Source organism: Vitis vinifera, chromosome 8 (assembly GCF_030704535.1).
Source record: "Vitis vinifera cultivar Pinot Noir 40024 chromosome 8, ASM3070453v1".
In the NCBI taxonomy this organism is placed as follows: domain Eukaryota; kingdom Viridiplantae; phylum Streptophyta; class Magnoliopsida; order Vitales; family Vitaceae; genus Vitis; species Vitis vinifera.
In genome coordinates this window covers 22,713,521-22,733,144 of record NC_081812.1, presented here as the reverse complement: position 1 = coordinate 22,733,144, position 19,624 = coordinate 22,713,521, and the positions used below count along the sequence as shown (strand labels likewise).

At 36.5% G+C, this 19,624-nt stretch overlaps 2 protein-coding genes, 1 long non-coding RNA gene and 1 pseudogene across 3 annotated transcripts; 2 read left to right on the top strand and 2 right to left on the bottom strand.

The window, feature by feature from the left end:
- Positions 1-166: 166 nt before the first annotated feature.
- Positions 167-864, bottom strand: LOC132254195 (uncharacterized). Its single transcript, XR_009466473.1, has 2 exons — positions 760-864; positions 167-574 (listed from the first exon to the last, which is right to left on the bottom strand). It is a non-coding gene; the product is annotated as an uncharacterized LOC132254195 (long non-coding RNA).
- Positions 865-880: 16 nt separating this feature from the next.
- Positions 881-2,416, top strand: LOC100252184 (dehydration-responsive element-binding protein 2F). The gene has a single exon (XM_002277626.5). It carries the CDS (start codon positions 950-952, stop codon positions 1,811-1,813), a length of 864 nt encoding a protein of 287 aa, XP_002277662.2. The 5' UTR covers positions 881-949; the 3' UTR covers positions 1,814-2,416.
- Positions 2,417-4,900: 2,484 nt separating this feature from the next.
- LOC104880108 (dehydration-responsive element-binding protein 2F-like) lies at positions 4,901-6,294 on the top strand (annotated as a pseudogene).
- A 639-nt stretch (positions 6,295-6,933) lies between these two features.
- On the bottom strand, positions 6,934-19,582 carry LOC100262429 (uncharacterized). The gene is made up of 15 exons (XM_002277583.4): positions 19,085-19,582; positions 18,895-18,999; positions 18,611-18,679; positions 18,139-18,228; positions 17,931-18,014; positions 17,457-17,621; positions 16,242-16,429; positions 15,163-15,235; positions 14,133-14,186; positions 10,195-10,452; positions 8,574-8,780; positions 8,318-8,421; positions 7,841-7,985; positions 7,530-7,664; positions 6,934-7,421 (listed from the first exon to the last, which is right to left on the bottom strand). Exons 1-15 carry the CDS (start codon positions 19,172-19,174, stop codon positions 7,245-7,247), a joined length of 1,944 nt encoding a protein of 647 aa, XP_002277619.1. The 5' UTR covers positions 19,175-19,582; the 3' UTR covers positions 6,934-7,244.
- Positions 19,583-19,624: the final 42 nt, after the last annotated feature.

Sequence of the window (19,624 nt, the reverse complement as noted above, 5' to 3'; positions counted from 1 at the left end):
AACCAATCAAAATTATAACTATTTCTTGATTATATGCCTAATTTCAAATAAAAATGTGCTAATAGTCATATTTTCATCTTATTGCCAAATCCATATACCCACACCATCAGTTCATCACCCTTGTTGCCATGATGATGATGATGATCATCAGAAGCATTGTTATTACCGTATGAAGAGCATCATGTGATAGGATTTATGCATTTCCAGACCATGGTAATAATAGTGTGTACAAATTATATATAGGGAGAGGATACATGAGGGAGTGGAGCATGGGATAAAGGTGATGAGTCCCGGGAATCAAGTGGTGAATGGCAGCAAAACATGTGAATTAGAGGTCTCGTGAAAACCTAAAATGTTGTGAGGTGCTTCTCCTTTTTCCCAATGCAATATTCAACTCTCAAGAACCCTTCTCTCTTGCAGAAACAAGAGAGAATCCGAGGGAGATTCAAAGCATGTCAAACGATCTTGGTCACCACCACTTACACTTAATGCCATATGACTTGGACGTCTTTCTGCCAAATGCCATGCCCACTGGGCCAGACTACTTAGTCCATACTACTCCACCTGGCAAAACCTGATCCCATCTTCAACAATAGATTTTATATGGTCAAGAAAGTGAGAAAAAAACAAAATCATTTTGCTTTTTGTTTATACATTCCCTGATATAATATTTTATGTATGAGTGCAATAGATGGATATGCATGCATGCATAAATAGATGCATAAAAAGAGGGAAATGAGCAGAGGAATTTTAAATTACCTGATTATACAAACCAACGGTCACATGGGTTGAAAACTTTCTACAAAACGTGACAACATTTAAACCAAGGCAGTGAACACCACTCTCACTCACTACATATCCCGCGCCTTTCTTCCCAGTTTTTGCATTCCCAAACCCACCACCATCACTCTCCTCTCATTCACCCCTTCCCTTCCCCTTCAGTAGAAGCATGGAGAATAACAGAAAATCTCCATTAAAGCCATGGAAGAAAGGTCCCACGAGAGGCAAGGGAGGGCCTCAGAATGCTACATGCGAGTATCGTGGTGTTAGGCAAAGAACCTGGGGGAAATGGGTTGCAGAAATCAGGGAGCCCAAGAAGAGAACCAGACTTTGGTTGGGCTCTTTTGCGACTGCCGAGGAAGCTGCCATGGCTTACGATGAAGCTGCGAGGCGATTGTATGGGCCAGATGCTTATCTCAATCTACCCCACCTGCAATCTAACTTCAACCCATCAAACAAATCTCAGAAGTTAAAATGGTTTCCCTCCAAGAACTTCATTTCAATGTTTCCTTCTTGTGGGTTGCTTAATATAAATGCACAACCCAGTGTTCATGTCATTCATCAGCGGCTCCAAGAGCTTAAGAAGAACGGGGTTCTCAATCAATCCTCTTCTTCTAGTTCTTCTTCCTGTGATTCAAAAACTGATGCTCAAAACATGAATGACAAAGCCCCCAACAAAACTCATGAAAGTCCTAGAACTAACAACAAAGATGTGGAATTTTCATCAGAACAGATACCAGAAGAACGTGAAGAGAAGCCTCAGATTGATCTCAATGAGTTTCTTCAGCAACTGGGAATACTTAAGGATGAATGTCAGTCAGAAGGAAGCAATGCAGCAGAAGGTTTTGCAGCACCCGAATCTTCATTAAAAGATGACGATGAGCTTGTGGGTTTTGCTGAGGAAAGTTTCAACTGGGATGCACTGATCGAGATGCGTGGAATAGAGGATCATCAAGGAACAGATGCCAGTAGCTTCCAGGGCTATGGTATGTATGAAGAGCCAGCTTTCCCTCCATCCATCTGGAACTTCTGAAAGGATCTGCAGGTTTTGGTATGGTAGGAGTTCACACCACTGGAGTTAAATTTGGTGGAAGGAAGAGGGTTTAGTATCACTTAATAGGCTGCAGATTAGTTGGTTCTAAATCTAGTTCATGGAGGTCCATAAAAGAGTCACTTTCAGTTTGACCACTAGAGCGAGATAGAGAGAGGCTTAGTTATAGTAGTTACAGTAGCAGAGGATGGAAGAGAAGTTCCTTGTAGTACTTGGGGCTGCAGAGGATCAGAAAGTGGAGTTCATTATGGATCTTAAAGAGTGGCAGAGGACATAAATCGAATATGTTAATTTGCTAATGGGAGATTTGACCAAACAGAAACTCATTTCTTCATAGTTATCAAGGGCTTTGTCTTTAATCACGTGTTTTTTCTTTAATTTTGTCATTGCTAGGAAGCATGTTATTGATAATCTACTTACTATCCATGTGGGGCTGTCCACTTGAGGCAAGAATCCATTGAGTTAATAGAAGAAAATTGTTTCATCATATAATCCTATGGATCGTGCCAAAAAACATTACCTATGAGATCAAATATACTAGTGCAATAATTGAAAATCAATCACATAAAAATGAACTGAACAGGAGTTTACCTGGGATCCATGAATTTCTCTGTAGTGGCTAATCCAATTTTCCAGTCTGAAACCTGCTCATGTACAAAATACAAGTGGTAAACAGTGAGTCATGACAATATTTCACAGGAAAAAGATTATAAAAATGAAGTTCAAACACTACTGAAATACAAGTGTACCACGTAACATGGGATCTTTTCCGCTATTTCCAAGATGCAAAACCCTTCCAAGTGGAAAATTTCCTATGAGCACTTGGGACCAATTTCCCCATTAATGATGGTTGCTGTAGTTGACTCAATCTTTTCCTTTTCCTTTTCCTTCCTTTCTCCATCCCTGCCAGCCTTGATGAAGAGATTCAAACTTACTGTAAGATTTCCAATAGAGTCAAACTGGCTGGCTCATCCACATTTAATATAATTCCAAATGCAATACTTCCCATGAAGGAAGGCCTAAGCTACAGGGGCAATCTAACTAACAGGCACATGCCTTGTATGCAAATTAAATCAGGGAAAGTGAGCGTCACTGCCAAAACATACTATTACCAGGTAAAAATAGTGTCCCGCAGTCATTAACATCATACAAATGAACATGGTAGTACAACCAGCCTATTTTCCAGATAACCTTGCAATTAACCAAATTAAAATAAAATTTTCCTCCATTTTGGAGAATATCAATGAACTTTGGCTCCAGGCATAAATCACCAGAGGTCTCAGGATTCCGGAATCATTTCCCAGATCTAAGTCTTCATATCACCAAATGCAGCAAAAAAAACTGATGATGGTTGACAGAATTGGATAGAACCTTTGTCCCAAGGCCATCGTTTTATTCATTGGCATTTGAACACTCTCCATTCTCCTCAAACTATTCAATTGATTGCTTCAAGAACTTATCACTAGCCACTGTCTCCATGTCACAAACAAGACAACAGTCTCCTTGCTCGCGTCACAGCCACTTTCATTCACCTCTGATCACTCAGCAATCCTACCTAAAACATCAAGTAAAAGAATATAAAATCCAGTTCTTCTCTACACTTCAGCCATGATGCGAACTGAGATTTTTGGCAATTATAATATTAAGGAAGCTAGAAATACCTCTTTCTTGAAGTTTGACCTGGCCATTGAAATGATAATCACTTCCTCTTCCCAACTCTGAAAGCCATCGACTGTTTAGATTTTGATGTCCTATAGCTTGTTGTCATTATTTTTCATCATCTTCAGCATAACAAACTACAACAGTTGCAATATAAATAACAACTAGTTCTGTGGTGTTAGTACATATGTATGGAATTAGATCCCAGACTCCAATTTATCTGGTGACAAATAATTTTAGACAATGTTTGATAGACAGTAAAGTTCAGGCCAATATGGTATTTATTTATGTTGAAGTGCATGATGTACATTGTAGTCTCAAATCCTGCAAGCTTAAATTTTTAGGAAAATTGCTAGTTCAATATGGTTTCAAAGCCTTATTTGGCGGGAGATCATGTGGTCAAACCCCACCACATGCTATCACTACAACAGCCTCTTTGGTTGATTCTCATTTTCATAATGCCAACCCCATAAAAATTATAACTATTTCTTGATTACAATATTATCTTGTACTCCTAATTTCAAACAAAATATAAGTTAATGATATCCTCTTATTGCTAAAGCCATATATCAACACCGTAAGTTCATCGCCCTTGTTGCCATAGTCGTCGTCATCAGAAGCATTGCTGTTATAAAAAGAGCATCATGTGATAGGATTTATGCATTTGTCCACCTAAGTAATCATAGTATCAAAATTATATATAGTGAGTGAATATATGAGGGAATAGGGCATGGGATAAAGAAGACGAGTCCAGAGAATCAAGTAGTGAATGGCAGCAATACATGTGAATCAGAGCCCTTGTGAAAATCTAAAATGTTGTGAGGTGCTTCTCCTCTTTTTACCCAATAAAATATTCAACTCTCAAAAACCCTTCTCACTTGCAGAGATGAGAATCTGAGGGAGTTTTTGAGTGAAAAGACTCCATTCAAAACATGTCAAAATATCTCTGTCACCACCATTTACGCTTAACACCATCTGACTTGGATTTCTTTCTGCCAAATGCCATGAACCCACTGGCCAGACTACTCAACCCATGCTACTCCACCTGGAAAAACCTGATCCTATCTTGGACTTTAAATAATATGGTCAAGAAAGTAAAAGAAAAAAAATCATTTTCCTTTTTGCTTAAACATTCCCTGGTATTCTCTTTTGTATTGACCGTTTCATGATACTATTTAATGTATGAGTGCATTGATAGATATATACAAGCATCCATGAATAGATTTATTAAAAAGGAAATGAGCAAAGCATAGGAACTTGCAATTACCTGATTAAAAAAACAAATGGTCACATGGGTTGGAAAGTTTCTACAAACAGTGACAACATTTAAACCAAGGCAGCAAAGACCATTGTCACTAACTTCATATCCCTCGCCTTTCTTCTCAGTTTTTGCATTCCCAAATCCACCACCATCACTCTCCTTACTCACCCTTTCCCTTCCCCTTCAGCAGTAGCATGGAGAATAATAGAAAATCTCCATTAAAGCAATGGAAGAAAGGTCCCACAAGAGACAAGGGAGGGCCTCAGAATGCTACCTGCGAGTAGTGTGGAGTTAGGCGAAGAACCTGGGGAAAGTTGGAGAAATAAGAGAGAGAAAGAACAGAACCAGACTTTGGTTGGGTTCTTTAAAGATAGCTGAGAAAGCTACCATGGCTTGTGATGAAGCTGCAAGAATATTATATGGGCCAGATGCTTATCTCAATCTACCCCACCTGCAATGTAACTTCAACCCACCAATCAAATCTCAGAATTTAAAATGGTTTCTCTCCAAGAACTTCATTTCAATGTTTCCTTCTAGTGGTTTGTTCAATATAAATGCACAAACCAGTGTTCATCTCATTCATCAGAGGCTTGAAGATCTTAAGAAGAATGGGGTTATTGATCCACTTCTTCTTGTTCTTCCTGTGATTCAAAAACTGATGTTCAAAACATGAATGACAAAACCCATAACAGAACCCATGAAGACATGGAACTAATGAGAAAGACATGGAATCTTCACCAGAACAGATACCAGGAGAACATGAAGAGAAGCCCCAGATTGATCTGAATGAGTTTCTTCAGCAACTGGGAATGCCAAGAGATGAATGTCAGTCAGAAGGAAGCAATATGACAGAAAGTTTGGCAGCACCTGAATCTTCATTAAAAGATGACAATGAACTTGTGGGTTTTGCTGAGGAAAGTTTCAGCTTGGATGCACTGATCAAGATGTGTGGAATAGAGGATCATCAGGGAGCAGATGCCAGTAACTTCCAGGGTTATGGTCTGTATGAAGAGCCAGCTTTCCCTCCATACATCTGGAACGTCTGAAAGGATCTGCAGGTTTTGGTATAGTAGGATTTTGCACCACAGAAGTTACATTTGGTCGAATAGTGTCATTGAAATAAGCTGTAGATTAGTTGGTTCTAAATCTAGTTCCTGGTGGTCCATAAAAGAGTCAGTTTCAATTTGATCACTAGAGAGGGACAGAGATGCTTAGTTATAGTAGTTATAGTGGCAGAGGATGAAAGAGGAGTTCATTGTAGTACTTAGGGTTGCAGAGGATCAGAAATTGGAGTTCATTATAGTACTTAAGATTGGAAGAGGACATTAATTGAATATGTTCATTTGCCAATAGGGGCTTTGTCTTTAATTAAGTGCTTTTTCTTTGATTTTGTTTCTTACTCAACAAAGGCAGCTTGCTAGGAAGCATGTTACAAATAATCTGCCTATTATTGATGTGGGGCTGTCTACTTGAGGCAATCCATTGGGTGAATAGAAGAAAATTGTTTTTCATCATATAATCCTATGGATTGTCTATCAAAAAAAAAAAATCATATAATCCTATGGATTGTGCCAAAAAAACCTTGCTTATCAAATAAACTAGTGCAACAATTGAAAATCAAACACATTAAAATGAACTAAAGACACAGGATGTTACCTGGAATCCATATTTCTCTGGTGGTGGCTAAATAAAATTTTCTAGTCTGAAACCTGCCCATTTACAAAATACAACCAGTAAACAGTGAGTGGGTATATTTCACAGGAAAAAGATTATAAGACTGAAGTTCAAACTCTGATGAAATAGAAGTGTACCACATTACATGGGGCCTGTTCCATTATTTCCAAGATGCAAAACCCCTTTCAGAGGAAATATTCCCATGTGCACTTGGGACCATTCCCATATTAACGACAGATGTTTGTAGTTGACTCCACCTTTTCCTTTTTCTTTCGCCATCCCTGCCACCCTTGATGAGGAGATCAAACCTTACTGTAAGATTTCCAATAGAGTCAAAACTAGCTGGCTCATCCACATTTATTTACTTATTTATTTATTTTGACAAGTCTGGCCCACCCACATTTAATATAATTCCAGATGTAATACTTCCCATGAAGGAAAGGCTTAAGTTACAGGGGCAATCCAACTACTAGGCACATATCTTGTAAGTAAATAAAATCAGATAAAGTGAGCGTCACTGACAAAGCATACTATTACCAGGTAAAAATAATGTTCCAGGGTAATTAACATAATACAAATGAAGATGGTTTGTTTAACCATCTATTTTCCAGATAACTTTGCTATTAAACAAAATGAAGCGCAATTTTCTCTCCATTTTGGAGAATATCAACAAACTGTCGCTCCAGGTATAAATCATCAGAGGTCTCAGGATTTGGGAACCATTTCCCAGATCTAAGTCTTCAAATCACCAAATGCAGCAAAAAAAAAACTGATGACCCTTGACAGATTTGGATAGAACCTTAGTCCCAGTCTATCTGTTTATTCATGGCCATACTCTGAAGCACTTAAATACTCTCCATTCTCCTCAAAATATTCAATTAATCGCTTCAAAAACTTATCACTGGTCACTGTCTCCGTGTCACAGACAAGACAACACTGTCTCCTTGCTCGTGTCACAGCCACATTCATTCGCCTCCTATCACTCAGAAATCCTACCTAAAACATCAAGCAAAAAAATTTTAAATTGAATTCTTCTCTCTATACTTCAGCCATGATGCTGATTGAGATTTTTGACAATAATATTATCAAAGAAGCTAGAAATACCTCTTTCTTTGGGTTTGACCTGGCCATTGAAATGATAATGGCTTCCTTTTCTCGACCCTGAAATCCATCAACTGTTGATATTTCCATGTCCTTTAGCTTGTCATCATTATTTTTCATCATCTTCAGCAAGACAACCTACAATAGTTGGAATATAAATTAACAACTAGTTCTGTGGTATGAGCATGTAAAAATTGAATTAGATCCCAGACTCCAATTAATCTGGTGGCAATTAATTCTAGACAATGTTTGATGGTCTGTAAAGCTCAAGCCAATATGGATTTATTTAAAATTAAGTAAGGAAACTGTTGTACCTGCGCAGCGTAAGGGGTGATAATTCCAATATCAGAAGCTTGGACTCCACTATCGACAAGTCTTTTTGCGTGGGATATAGCAACCTCAGCTTCACCCTCGTTCATTGTGCTATCTTCTTCATCCTTCTTTTCTTCCATGTCACACCTGAAACATGTCAGCATCCAAAAATTATAACAGAACACAAGGCAAAAGTTCTCCGTGGTACTTGGAAACCATGTGAAAAAAGGCATTTCTAGCATTTGAAAGGAATCCTTATTTTCGTAAACTTACTTAAGGCACCTCTAAGCATTTCAAATTTCTATTACCTTGCTGATAATTTCTTTATCATATAGCTCTAAATGATGATTTTGTCATTTCAAATCCTACAAAAACTGGAGATATTTCATTTCATATCTTTCCAAACACCCTCTTAACTAATTCAAGCTATTGTTTTGAGAAACCTAGCAAATAGCAACAGGAGACTGCATACAGCATACCCAGCTGTGTCAATGAGAAGAAGGGTTGATTCTGTTGAAGAAGACTTCTTTACATCCTCAAGATCAGAAAGCATGTGTGCAGCAACACTTGGATGGGCTGTTATCTGTAAAATATCTCACACACGCTCATCAGCATAAACACACAAAATCAGGATAATACGCCTTTTGTCATTGTCCCAAAATTAAAGTTTTAGTTACTCATTATCAATTAAACAATATTACTATGTGGTTTAATATTGAGGCATGAAGTGAGCACCTTACTGTTATATAGCTCTTTAGATGACCAGTTCATAATAAGCTCATGCATGCGATACTGTACAGTTAGCATAGACATGACTTCATCACCATACAAATCAGCAAGGCGTTCAAAGAGGGTTCTTCCTAAGCCTTTCTTCTCGGCCTCAACACTCTGGATGGTTGGAGGAAGCTGAAGATGGTCTCCTGCAAGTATACACCTTGAACCCTGAAACAAAAAAAAGTGATTGACGGGTTTGAACACGTTTCAAAACAAATGAGAATAACTAATAACTTTTGGCATTGGGTTTTCATTAGGAAAAAATTTCCCAAAAGAAACAAAATTTCAAAAAAACCAATAGAAATCTTGAAACCTGGAAGAGCAAATCAAGATTGCTAGTGGTTGGAGGCCTCTTGTACCGTCAGTTTTAGAGGTATTCCATTCAATGTTATTCAACTCAGTTGGCTTTCGGTTTGTAATTCAAAGGGGGTGGATAACATTGAGAGGTTTTGAATCCGATCTTGAGAAGATTTGTGTACGCCTATGTGTATAGTGCTCCTTGTATAGCAAAGGTGTTTAGTCTTGTTTTGTTTAGTTCTCTGTATTATGTGGGGGAGGACCTCTCATCCTTCTCTTGCACTTTTTTCAAACTTAATATATCTCTTGTTTCTAATATATATATAAAAATAAAAAATAAAAAAGATTGATAGTGGTTGGAGGGTTTGAACATGTTCAACAACAAATGAGAATAATTTTCTTTTAGTATTGGGTTTTCATTTAAAAAAAAAAAATCCCACAAGCAAAAGTTTCAAAAAAACTAACCCAGAAACAGAAAATTGAGATTTGTATGAGGTTGGAGAGTTTGAATACATTTAACAACATTGGAGAGCATGCTAGGGTCTAAATCCGAACATGTTTATTTTCCTAAGCTTTTAGGAAAATCGGTTATCCAATATGGTGCCAAAGTTTTGTTTGGCGGGAGAGAGCATGCTAGGGTCTAAATCCTAACATGTTTATTTCCTAAGCTTTTAGGAAAATCGGTTATCAATATGGTGCCAAAGTTTTGTTTGGCGGGAGGTCATGTATTTGAACCTCTTGGCATGTTTATTTCCCCAATTTATTGAATCCACAGATTGCTTAAGGTTTTAGGAAATTTGCTTGTCCAATAAACAACAAATGAAAATAATTAATATTTCCGGCATAGGAATTTCTGAAAAGAAAATTCCAAAAAAAAGAAGTTTCGGAAACCAATAGAAACCTTGAACCCTGAAACAGCAAACTCAAACTTGTGAGTGGTTATAACTTATAATTAATAATTTTACATTGAGTTTTTATTAAATAATTTTTTTTTCCCCAAAAGATAAAGTTTCAAACCAAAAGAAACCACCTTTTAAAGTTTAAAACTTTTCCCATCAATGGCCAAGGTGACTTACAATTTTCAATAAATGCTTGTCTTTGATTTTCTTGTCTTTGTCCAACAATTTAAGGATTAATGCACATTTTACATCAATGCATTTGTTAAGAACACTTCTATTTCAGTAGCAAGAGAAAAATATGCGTCCAAACACAGCTCACATGCCTGACCATGTGAGGTGCTTTGCACAGCTAAAAATGCACTTGCATGTGTGCCTCAGACTGTTACCTTTAGTAGAGCTATCCAACATGCTATCTCAAGCGCTTGTGCTGCTTCATCAATAATTACCAAATCAAATGAGATGTTCTCTAGCTTCCGAGAAACCGCACCAGTTAAAGTTGTCAAGACCACGTTTGCGTTTTTAATTACATCCGTCACAGCAAGCTGCTGCCTTTTACGCTCCTCTTTAGAAAGAGTCTTAAGCTCTTTTCTGATGTCCCTCCTTGTATTTTTGTCTTTGGTCTTCAATAGCTTCCCATTCAATGCCTGAAAGAAGAACTCACCAGGTACATGATCACCATATAAATAAAACATAATGGGACAAAAGTAATAGATTAATTGAAGAAACTTCCTAGACATGAGCCTCATAATTCACTCACAATTTTAAGCAACCATTAAAAGGAATGGTTTCCAGTATGAGGATGTGATATATATATATGCCTTTTGTCCTTTTGCAATCAAAGTCCACCATGTCATATTTGCCTTGGGGCTAGTCAGTTCTTTACACAGAAGGCCTTTTGATTTGCAATTGTGACAACTATATATAGGAGCATTTAGAGAATATTGCCCAACTTCAAAGCATCTTCTGAAGAAAAAAATAGTAAAGAACTACTGCTTCTCAACCTCTAAGATGAAAATCCTTTAGAAGTCAACTTCAGGAAAGAATTATTCCTGGTTAGACTCCCACTGTCAACACATGCATTCCTTAGATGATTTTTTTTTCTAGCAATTTATAGAAATAAAGTGATTCTGAAAAAAAGGAAAGTACCACCTGCTTTCCCAGTAAAATTCAAAAGGGCCTTTTCAGAGGTTCAAACCCAAGTATTAATTTGGACTCACACCATGTTTCTGAGTCAGTTTAACCTTCAATTTAGGCATCTGACAGGCTAGAGAGCTAAGCAATTTTTTGATGATCCTGAACAATTCTCGCTACATGTTGCATTGAACTACCAACTTCTCTAAAAGCTTAAGCCTGCAGGATTTAGGCCCAAAATGTATATCATGTACTTTAACCCACAATGGGGAGAATGAAGGGAGTTGGTCTTCTAAGAAGGTGAGAGGTGTGTACGGGGTTGGGTTATGGAAGGTTATAAGGAGATTGGCACTTGCATGCTGGGTGTCATGTTGGATGGGGGTTCCCTTCATATGACTTCTTCTATGGGGTCTCTCCTCAAACAGGCCATTCTCCCCCTATGTGTTTGTATCTCCATCTGGGAGTTCCCTTTCAATCATTGGCACTTGCATGGCCGGGTGTCATGTTGGATGGCAGTCAGCAAAATTTGGAATGCTGATCTCTCCCCAGTAGTTCTGAGCTTCAGGTCTGTAATCCATTTTTCATTTTTCTAGCTGTACTGAGCCTGCAGGTCCTGAGCTCCTGAGATCCAGCAGCCTGGTGTTCTGTGGCTCAGCTCAATTTTGCCTTAGAACCTTGCTAGTCTGGCAGATCAGTCACTCTGTCTCCAAGTTCTAGTTCCGCACCTCAGCTTTGTTTTATCCTGGAGCTCAGGGATATATGGCAAAGAAGGTCATGTCTGTCTGCAGTTAGGGCTTCTATCATGGCCCCATGAAGCAGAGAGTACGCATGCATGCATACATACATACATGCATGCATGCATACATACATACATGCATATCTATATATATATATATATAGAGAGAGAGAGAGAGAGAAAAGAGAGTTCCTTCCTAACATATCATCCTACAATAACATAAGTACATCAAGCTCCCTGCATGCCTGTGCTCTATTGCACTATGTGAGGCTGTGTGGAACCCAAAGTTTCAATTGATTTTTTCCATGGATCATTCACTGTATGCTAATAATAACAGAAATTCAAATTCAGCCCATATTGCCACAATGTTAACAGAGAACAGAATCTATATCTTCTCTGTGCTCACTGAAACACAGTTATTGGAATCTGAAGTTCACAGTTACTAGGACAGGTCTCCAATTCTGAACAGACCCAGATTCTCTACCCAACAAGAATTCCAATCAAAGTGTGTGAGCAAGCAACTAATGCTGGAAGAAATATATTATATTAATTATTTGATTTTAATGAACTATAGAACTGCCCTTAAGTTCTAACAACGCAATTGCCTGCATCAAAAATCATCTCTGAATGGCTAGTATGCCCATCTACCAGATGTCTCTATTTCGAATGCCCAAGGTAGTAGCAAGAAGATTAGAAAAATTACAAAGAGATTTTCTATGGGGAGGGGGAACCTTGGAGAGGAAAGCCCACTTGGTTAAATGGGAGGTGGTGTGTGTGGATAAGGAGAAGGGTGGGCTAGGCATAAGGAAGCTAGCACTTTTGAATAAGGCCTTGCTTGGCAGATGGATATGGAGATTTGCCTTTGAAAAGGAAAACCTTTGGAAGAAGGTGATTTTAGTGAAGTATGGGCAAGAGGGCCTTGGTTGAAGGACAAATGAGGCTAATGGGACGTTTGGAGTGGGGGTTTGGAAGGAGATTTTGAAGGAAACAAATTGGTGTTGGGAAAATATAGAGTTCACAGTTGGTAATGGTACTAAAATTAGATTCTGGACTGATCATTGGTGTGGCCTTGCAGCGTTGTCCCAAAGTTTTCCCCAATTATATGCTTTGGTTGTCCATAGGAATGCAACGGTGGATGAAGTTTGGGATCCGAATTTTGGACAGGGAGGATGGAATCTAAGTTTCATTAGAGCATTTAATGATTGGGAGCTGGATTTGGTAGGAGACTTATTAACTGTTTTGAGGGGCTACAGGCTAACTTTGGAGGAAGATTCAGTTACTTGGAAGGGTGGGAGAAATGGAAAGTTGGTGTTAAGGAAGCATACAGATTGCTGATTACACCTAATGACATTTCTTTCCCAAAAAATTGCATTTGGGTGGCTAGAGTCCCAACCAAAGTTGCTTTTTTTGCTTGGGAGGCTACTTGGGGGAAGGTTCTTACCCTAAATAGACTCCAAAAAAGAGGGTGGCAGCTCCCAAATCGTTGTTATTTGTGTGGCTGTGAAGAAGAAATTGTAAATCATATACTTTTACACTGTAGAGTGGTCAGAGTTCTTTGGGAGATTGTCTTTGTCTTGTTTGGCATTCAGTGGGTTTTCTCAAAAACAGTAAAAGATGTGTTAATTAGCTGGAATGGCCCTTTTGTGGGCAAAAAAAGGAAAAAAATTTGAAAATCCATTATGTTGTGTATTTTGTGGACGGTTTGGAAGGAAATAAATAGATTAGCTTTTAGGGGGGGTTCTTTAGCAGTACAGAAACTCAAAAATTCTTTTGTATGTAACTTATGGAGTTGGGCTAGATTGTATATTGGAGAAGAGTCCTCTTCACTTATAGGTTTTTTGTTTCAAAACTTGCTCTTAGAGGTTTAGGCTACCTTGTATACATCTTGTATGCCTTGTGGCTGTTTGCCTTTTGATAATATACTTCATGTTTATTTATAAAAAAAAATCATCTCTGAAAAAAACAAAAACGTAAAATTCATATGGAATAGAAATATTGCAGTGGCGTCATAGCAATAACAAAGGACGGAACCAAGTAATTAATGATTCAAGGAAATATATATAACGCTACTTAAAGGCCAAAAATTTTCCTCCACACTCCACACTGAAGCCAAAGGTTGCTCATGGAGTTACATAAACTAGTCCAATTAGCTTGAGTAAGACTTCCAAAATCAAGGAGATTGAAGAATAAAAAATCTAGGAATTAAGCTCCAGAATCACATCCCTTAGAACGTAAGGCTCATATATCAAGCCTTGATAAGTGAAGTGTTTACCAAATAAGTGAGATTGGATACTGTTATTATAACATTCAATTATTATCCACTGATATTATTAACCAATAAAGATTATACAAAGGCATCATCATGCAATATAGGTAAGATAACATCAATTTGAAACTGCAAACATGGCTGGATATTATGAAGCAATTAATGACTTCAAATTTTCTCTGAATCTTTACCTTCATTTCCTTCCGAATATCATTCGCAAGACCAGTATTATCCCCTCGCAGAACCTAACAGGAACCAAGTAAGTAAGTATATGAAGTAAACAATGGCTCAGAGGTGGACAAATAATTAACGGAAAATCAGTATTTCTAGGGAAAAAGAAATCTCATCTATACCAAAAGCCAGCATTGAAAAAAGTAAAAAGGGGAAATACCCCAGATACATTTGAATTAATCAGTAACCATAAGATATAGAAAAGAAAGCTTATAAATCATGAATGGGAGAAAAGATGTCTTATGCATATGTTCTATTAACCAGGAAAAGGAATAAGATCAGATGCTAAATTACTTTCAGAAAGAATGAGGATGCAAATATAGACTCAATCTGCATATGCTCATACAAGCTCTCATGGCGTGCTCACAGGAAAAAGGATGAACACCAGAATCATGCAAATCATGCAACCCGAATTAGCATATATAAAGGGAAAAGTACATAAAATTCCACTTTTTCCTTGAATGCAAGTATGATCCATCAATTTTTTGAAAATTCTTTTCCATGTAACTTTAAAGTTCTTTCGTAATTCTTATTACCCTTCAACATTGTTAGTTAAAATTTTACCATTCCCATGTTTTAGCCGAAAAACAAATTTCTTATGAACACCCCATTGTTATGGACAAGTTTGTTTCAAATATGTTATTACATGATAAACTTTTCAAATTTTTTAGTAGTGGATGATTTCTTTATTATTTTTATATTATGAAGTTTTCAGAAAGTTGATAGTAAAGAAATATATAAGACATTTTCAAAGGTTGGCACAATTGGTATTTGACTTCATTAGAAAAAGTCCAAACAAATCCAAAAATATACTTTCAAAGATTAATGTATGGTCCTACAAAAATTTGATAAAACTTATTGGTCCCTATATAGAAATGTTTATGACTTATCAACACATTTCACATTATAAAATCCACATCTTAACCACTATCCAAAAAATAAGATTTCATTATCCAAGTTTTTTCTTTGCAAAATAAAGGTGATTATTACCTGCGCATCCAATGCACTCTCCAGAACTTGAGGCAGTAAACGTGCAGGGTGCCCCAACCTCACCAACTTTACTCTAATGAAAAAATGACACAGAAAACAAGCGACTAAGCTTAATCATGAACTGATGGACATATGCAAACTGATAACTTATAAAAAGAATTCTTCTCTAAGTTTTGGATTAATAGTTAATACATGAGGCCATCACATTTGATAAGGTTAACTTGACTGTTTGGCAACAAGCCTAGAATTAAGAACATAAGTGGAATCAAAGGTCTTCATCAGTCAATGAGGAACATAGTTGCATGTACATTAGTTAAGATGAGAGTCCAAACAAAATACAGCAGAATGCAAGTGAAGCAAACCTACTTCACATATAATCGAAATAGCTAGTCCCACAAAAGTTCAGTAATTTTAGCTATTTGAATATGGAATGGTGCCTAGAGCAGTCTTGCTTCACATCTATCTGAAACATAGCTAGTCCACAAAAAGTTGGTATTTTTAGCTATTTTAGATTACTATTTGATGAATAGTTTCCACAAATATAGAATAGTCCCCAGATTAAAGAAGTTGAAATAGACTACATTGTTTATAGTGCAAATAAACAATGTGAGGGAGGGTGCACATGATGTAACCATGGTTGCCAAATAAACAGAACCAGAAATAGGATGATGAAAAGGATAATATTAGAGTACATGATATACAATATGAGCTCAAATCCTATAAGCTTAAGCTTTTAGGAAAATTGGTTGTTCAGCATGGTATCAGTTTATTAAGCCCAAGTGTAACCCCAAAAATTGATGTTACATGCGAAAGGTTGTTAGAGTGCAAGATATACATTATGGCTCAAATCCTAGAAGCTTAAACTATTAGGAAAATTGGTTATTCAACGGATAACAAGTTTTTTGGCACCCTAATTACTTGAACAATATTTTTGTTCATATTTGCATGAGAACATCAAAAGAAACCAGTGTAATGTAATATCCATTTATTATACCAACAGTTCTTCAATGGAGACTAGAACATATACCTTCAGGCTTTAACTAGAAAGAGTTTATACATAAATTAAAGGACTACCGTACCGATAGGGGACAAGTCGCTCGACAATGTTATCAACGGCAATATTTGAAGCAGCACAAGCAAGAATCTTTGCCCCCCGTTTCACTTCTTGTAAGATAATTTCCACAACAGTTGTGGTTTTTCCAGTTCCAGGAGGCCCATGCAGCAAAAATACATTCTTGGATGACAGGGCCTTTGAAATGGCATCTTTCTTTAAATAAATAAATGAAAGAGAATGTGCATTAGTTTCTGAAAAATTAAGTACACATGGAGCTTAGCAAATAAAGACAAATATTTAAGCATACATGAACCCATGCCTATACATAGAATCAATCTCCAAGACAACAAGAGTCACAATGATATATTTTTCAATCAAAAATTTAAACCAGCATAAATGGCCCCACGAATTTACCAAGTGAGATATGCCAAATCAGAGCCTTAATCTCTAATCATCTACATTCACCCAACTGTTCAAGAAATGGTCAACAAACTAATTAATGAACACAAAGTTACAAGTCAAATTCCTAATGTTAATATAAAGGACTTAACACATCCAAATATTAATGTTTTTTGCAAGTGCACTCAGTTCTGGAGAAATGAAAGATGGGGAGAAGAACATCATTGACATTATAAATTAACAACATATTTGAGAAGTTGATTTATTTCATTGCCAAATACAGCTAAAACTTCATTAAAATTCCTCGTTCTGCAAAGTTCCATGGAAATAAATAGCTTTCAACATATGTGTCATCCAAAAATTTCTGGAAACAAGTGATGAAAATTCCATAGCATTTTGGGATTTTAAACAAATACAAAAAAAAAAAAATCTTTCTAACTATAATAAGTGTAATACTCCATAAACATGATAATAAATATGCAAACTGTGTATCTATTGCAATCTCCGATCAATGGGAAACCATGTGACCATCCATGATCGACATGTCAAAAAAGGCTATATCAACCATAAACCCATCCAATGAGAAAACAAAGTGAGAAAAAATATATGACAGTTGGAGAAAACAATTACAAAGTTTTGAAGAAAATCATCCACTTCATTTTAGAAATTTCAGAACAGTGCACATCTGTTTTACTTTTTGGTTGTCTTCAGTGAACAGGTGCAATCACTGTACAAGCAGCAAAATTGCTATGAACAAAATACATTTAAACCATAATGAATTGTCTAGATAGTAAATTTTGTGTTTCCATAGAAGGGAATATGAAAACTTAAATTTAAACACCTGAGAGCGATCGAGGTTGGAATTAAATGGGGTGAACGTAACATCCTTCTTTGACACTGTTGGAGGTCTCTCTCCAAATAATACTGGAATTAAATCAGCAGTAGGTCCCTTGTGCACACCTTTACTCAGTTGTACCAGGGCATCCTTCATTCTACGATATGTCACCTACAATATGAAATTTAGCATGCAGCCTTAATCAAGGACAGCATAATAAAATCGAAGATTGAAAGACACGCAAACAAAAACTAGATCATTCCAGACACATCAACAATTAATATCACTTTCCCTTCTGCGAATTTTTTTAGTTGTGACTACCAATTTACACAAAAAAAAAAAAAAAATAGACATAAAAAAATGATTTGGAAAAATGGAAAAAATTAAAACTAGTGTTTGATGTCCAATTCTTTGAGAACTTATCAAGTGAAGGCATCAATAAAGTATCATTAGTAGAAAGACCAAAAAAAAAATCCACACCTCATTTGCCACTTTCTCAAGGCGCAAAGGACTATTTAAACCCTCTTCTGGAATATCATCAAAAGCAACAGTGATTGATGAGTCCTGTTCAAAATGTATGCCAAGTCACACACCCAATCCACAAATTAGAAGAGCAGGATGATTTTCCATTACAAACAACAATGCTACCAATACATGTGACAATAATTTGTTTCAAATCCAGATTGACCTTGAGGCGGTAAACGACACCTTGTCCAAGGGCAGGAGACCCTAAATCAGCCTTGTTTGGTTTTAAAACAACCACATCATGAGTCCCAAACTGCAACAAGAACAAGAACAATAATAATAATAATAATAATAAATAATAATAAATTGAAACAAGGAGCAATGAAAGAAAATCATCCATTGGGGACATCACAAAGAATATCTATCCCAATTGTAGATGTTATAAAATAATTGATGCTTGTCACTCTTCTATGGATTTACTTTAGATGAGATAGCACTTAAAGGGGACAGATCCTTTTCATTCAACACATTCAAATTTTGAGATAATATTATTTTTGGCAGATTCAGAAGTAATTGTACACATCGACTAAAATTATTTTCCATTGTACACTGTGCACAATTAATTTGGAATATTTTTTAAGCAGTGATTACATGTAAATTCAGAATGGTACAACAAAATCAACAAAGGAAAGCACCTTGTGAGCGGGAAGAACATCTCCTTTAGTAGACTGAAACTCAAGAAGTGTCTTACCCATTAGCCCAGTCTATTATCAAAACCAAAAGTAGCAAGTCAGTCACAACAAAACCTAAGTAATTTACATCACATTTGGATGCCAAGAAATTACATGAAAATAAAAGAAAATTTTGAAACACATGATAAAAGCGGGAGGAGTTGAATAGGATAATTTTCCTGCAATTTCTGGGCAGCCAAACGGGAGCAGCAAATAATAAAATAATAAATAAATCAATAAAAAGCGACCTGAGCATCAACACATTTCAAATTAAGAATGGTGGAACCCCTTTTTTGAGCAGTATCCAAATTCCGCAACGATCCTGAACTGATTGAACCGGATATCTCCGCATCCTATATAATAACCAAAATTGATTCAATAAATTAACTCTTAATACCTAACTTACTTACACAGGTTAGAGAGAGAGTGAGAGTGTGCCTTTTCCAAATCGATTAAAGGGGCGATGGTAGAAATGAACTGTTGAAGAGAAATAGCACTAGATTTCCTGTTCGACTTCCCTCCCTCCATTGCTGCCGCTCCCCTTCTGCTTGATGTTTTGATTGAGAGAGAGGGGGAGAGAGACTATGAACGTTGGCCAACGGCTGGAATTTAAAAGGTAAAAGGTTTTTTGTGAGGTTCTTAATTTTACCACTAAGCTTCTTGATTATTTCATTGGATTTCGCGCGCGTGTATATATATATATTAATTAGATTTATACGTTTTTTTTTTTTTTAAATTGATGTAGTTGTCAAGCAAATTTAAATTTTTTAAAATTTAGAATCACTTAAAATGTTTTCTGACAATCATTTAAAGGGATCAGTTAGTGAAAAAAATTGTTGGGTTAACCCCTCTTTCATCTCGATATTTAATATATTTAATAGAATATATCATATTATATTTATATTTAACGTGTAATATGAATAAAAAATAAAAAAATTAATTAAAAAACTAAATTTATGATATATGAAAAACGTATAT

Coding starts and splice junctions, on each gene's coding strand:
- LOC100252184 (XM_002277626.5), top strand. CDS start 950: ATGGAGAATAACAGAAAATCTCCATTAAAGCCATGGAAGAAAGGTCCC.
- LOC100262429 (XM_002277583.4), bottom strand. CDS start 19,174: ATGGAGGGAGGGAAGTCGAACAGGAAATCTAGTGCTATTTCTCTTCAA. Junction 18,680..18,894: donor TGAAATGTGTTGATGCTCAG/GTCGCTTTTTAT, acceptor TTTTGATAATAG/ACTGGGCTAATGGGTAAGAC. Junction 8,422..8,573: donor AAGAGCTATATAACAGTAAG/GTGCTCACTTCA, acceptor GATATTTTACAG/ATAACAGCCCATCCAAGTGT.